General features: G+C 37.5%; 1 protein-coding gene across 1 annotated transcript; it reads right to left on the reverse strand.

Moving 5' to 3' along the window:
- Positions 1-1,455: 1,455 nt before the first annotated feature.
- Positions 1,456-3,188, reverse strand: LOC104107298 (uncharacterized). Its single transcript, XM_009616067.4, has 3 exons — positions 2,911-3,188; positions 1,702-2,351; positions 1,456-1,551 (listed from the first exon to the last, which is right to left on the reverse strand). The coding sequence occupies exons 1-3, from the start codon at positions 2,987-2,989 to the stop codon at positions 1,462-1,464; spliced, it is 819 nt and encodes a 272-aa protein (XP_009614362.1). The 5' UTR covers positions 2,990-3,188; the 3' UTR covers positions 1,456-1,461.
- Positions 3,189-3,479: the final 291 nt, after the last annotated feature.

Below are 3,479 nucleotides of genomic sequence, written 5' to 3' on the forward strand. Positions count from 1 at the left end.
TGTATATTGATGCCTTGGTGATGTTGTATATTGTGGGATCAAGTGATTGGATGAGATGCTGCATTGTGATATTTGGGCAGGTGAAAGTTATTTGTGTAACTCTAGTTATAGAGTAAACTTTGCCGAACTTTCGAAAAACATGGGGAGCTTGCCAAATTTTAGTACTCAAAGGATATAAGAATTTGACATAAGGCCTAAACATTCCCTCTCAATTCAAGGAGTAACCAAGTTTGATAGTCGAGGACAAATGTCATATAAGGGGGGAGCCTATAATGCCCCGGAAAATCTTTCGCTAAGTATTACGTCATCATTCAAACCCTAAGATAGGCACACGGGTGTTCGAAAAGTTCTAAAGGTGTATAATACCTAAATCTTATGTTTGGAAGGTCATATGGACATCTATAAGGGAGGAGAGGCAGTTTGGAACAAAACGGAAATGTTTACGAGAAGAAAGTGAACATAGACGCACATGACCTAACTTCAAACAATCATATCTCCCAATGTATAATGAATTGAGCTATGAGCTATATATCAAATAAAAGCACTAGGTGTCTAGTTTACAGAACTTCACCGCTAGTCATTCCGACATTCCTACAAGAAGTTATTACTTTTTTACTAAAGGGTAGCAGAGCAGCAATCTGTTCCGAGAAAAATATCCTAGCACGATGTGCCATGCGACATGTGGCACGACTACCATGCGACATATGGCACGACGTGCCAGGCCAAATTTGGGACAGATGGGCGAACATTTGAGTTTCTGAAAAAACCCTCTTGGCACGGGGTGCCATGCGATGTGTGGCAAGACGTGCCACGTCAAATTTTTAGCCTATGTAACACTGAAACACGTATCTTACAAGTCACTTCTAGGAGAGAGAAACCTAGTTATTTCTACAGCATTTTGGAAAGGTTTTTTCGGAGAAAGAACGACCTAAGGCTTCCCCAATCCACCCAAGATAAGATCCCTAGCCATAATAGGACTGCCACCAATAGTTGGAATATAAGAAGATATAACAGTGTGTTTCAAGCTGGTGCAGAACTATTAAATCATTGAGTTTAGGAAGTATAAAAGACTGCTAAAAAATTTCAAGAGGAAACGAAATCAACCAGCAGTATATTCAGCTATTAAGAAGCTTTATGTGGGCTGCACAACCTTTCTTATCATCATCTTTTCTTCTTGTAATAAATCAGGTAATGATTTAGAAATGCCTTATGAACGAAACCACACAGTAGCAGTTCAAAGACACAGAGCAAAAAAACTATTTTCAGATAAAAAACACCTAGTGATTATATCAACAAAATCAAGTATAAGAACCAAGGACACGAAAGACACAAAACGACCAAAAGTATATATATCCAACTAATAAAAGGCTACACATTATTTTTTTCTTGTAAACCTTTCACTGGTAAAAAGGAATTTGCATGGGGAATACATCAAAAAGAAGGATCATTTCCCACCTGAAGTTACTTATTTGATCCTGCAAACACCTCAAATAAGCCACAGCAACTCTTCCAGGAAGTTGTTTGCACTGGTCGCGGAGCCAAAGCCACCGGCTGATGCAAATAGTTATGTAAGGGAAAAAGTTAACAAAATTTTCACTACATAAAGAATAAACAATTTGGAACGTTCTTAAACTGCAATGCATAATTTGGAGCATTCTTATAACTGAATGAATCAAAAAGCAAGAGAAGAATGTAGAAGACCTGATGCTCATAGCATTCGCGAGTGGGAGTATCTTTCACATTATCTGGATGAACAGTGACATCAACTGTGGGAGCATTGTAAGACAGCTCTAGTTTGTCTTCATCTTCTTTGACCGCGGAGGTTTTTGCATCTGAAGCTGATACAGCACCATCATGCAATGTTTCTCTTGCTTCATCAATCCTTTTCTCTAATTCCAGCAGAACTTCTGAAACCGTGGCTTTTCCATCCACAAAACCCAAATTTTCCTTCATCGCCGGTTCCACAGTATGTGATGTCACATTATCAGTATTAGATGAACCCGTTGCCACTTGAATTGCGTCTTCTGATAGGGAAGCCTTATCTAGATTAGATAAAGAGGCTGTTTCCACAATCGATTTACGAGCATCTGTTCCTGGAAGGTTCTCAACGACTTGGTCATTAGCAAAAGAATCGGGTTCCTTCACTAATTCAACAGGTGGAGCATTATCAACCAAGAAATGCTTGTCAACAACAGCAGGTTTTTCATCCGAACTGCTGCTACTGCGGCTGCTGCTACTACTACTACTACTAGAACTCCTCCGTAAGCCTTTTTCAGGAGGTTCTTTCCCGGGTTCAACTTGCTCAATATTTATGTTCAGGCTCTCGGATCCATCGTGCTTTAGGTCTTCTCCTATCATAGTATGGTTCATCCCCCAGTGATTCAGAAAGGAATCAAGTAAATTACAATCACCCAGAAGTTATATGAAAACTAACTTTAAATAGAAAATGACGAAATTAACATGGGTTGGTATTGATTTCAGAAATTAGAAACGACTCTCAGCAATACAATCATGAATCAAGCACAAAACACTCTTATATACAAATGTGTGCATCCAAAACTAAAAAGACAATGAATTAGAGAATAACTGCGAGACACATGAGTACGGAAAAACATATACTAAAGTAAGCGATACAAGAGCATATAACAAAGCAATTGAGAGACAAGTCAAAGCTGTAAAGTTGTTAAAGATGAGAAATTGATACAAAAGTGGCATATTGGTATGTCCAGATTGGACTAACAGAGCGTAAGCACAGTAGCACATCTACTTCAGTCTAGAAGAGTAAGATTCACTTGACAACTGTAACAGACTGCTCAATGATTTAGTAAAACTAACACAAGCTTATGAAAAAGATTAAAATAAAAAAAGAAGGTAAGTAGTAGTTAAAGTGGGGAACAAGGAGGGAAGTACCATGAGAGTTGGAAGGGTCCTTTCCTTGCAATTCCTTCTTTTTCTTGGCAGCTTTACGCTTCTTGGCACCTGATGGCATGATGATTGTTCGATTCTACCCTCTCTTGTTATTTAATTCTCTAACTTTGCTTTCTGGGAGTTGAAAATGGTAGTAATACTTAAAAAGGACTGGCAGATTGTGGGAGGGAGATGGGGATTGGCTCACCCCTATGGCTATTTCACGAGGTCCGTGAATATTGTCCGTATTACTCTCACTTCTTTTGTTTTTAATTATGTCCGTATTCAAACCTCATACTCCCTCACTTTTAATTTTGATTCTAACTTATTTCCTTATTGGTCCATATCTAAAATAATGATCTTTTTATATTTGAAAATTATTTTTATACAAAATATACATGCTTTCTTATAAATCACAAGTTCAAACGTTCTTTTTTTCTTAAATTAAGTGTCCAGTCAAAAATAAGTTCATATAAATTTTTTTTTTTTTTTTTTTGCAAATCCATTAGGCAAGATGCCTAGGGATAGTTTTTATATATTTCTAAAACAAAAACAAGGTAGTGTACTGTCTT

This window comes from Nicotiana tomentosiformis, chromosome 2, assembly GCF_000390325.3.
Source record: "Nicotiana tomentosiformis chromosome 2, ASM39032v3, whole genome shotgun sequence".
Classification (NCBI taxonomy): domain Eukaryota; kingdom Viridiplantae; phylum Streptophyta; class Magnoliopsida; order Solanales; family Solanaceae; genus Nicotiana; species Nicotiana tomentosiformis.

Coding starts and splice junctions, on each gene's coding strand:
- LOC104107298 (XM_009616067.4), bottom strand. CDS start 2,989: ATGCCATCAGGTGCCAAGAAGCGTAAAGCTGCCAAGAAAAAGAAGGAA. Junction 2,352..2,910: donor GGACCCTTCCAACTCTCATG/GTACTTCCCTCC, acceptor ATACTATGATAG/GAGAAGACCTAAAGCACGAT. Junction 1,552..1,701: donor GCGAATGCTATGAGCATCAG/GTCTTCTACATT, acceptor TATTTGCATCAG/CCGGTGGCTTTGGCTCCGCG.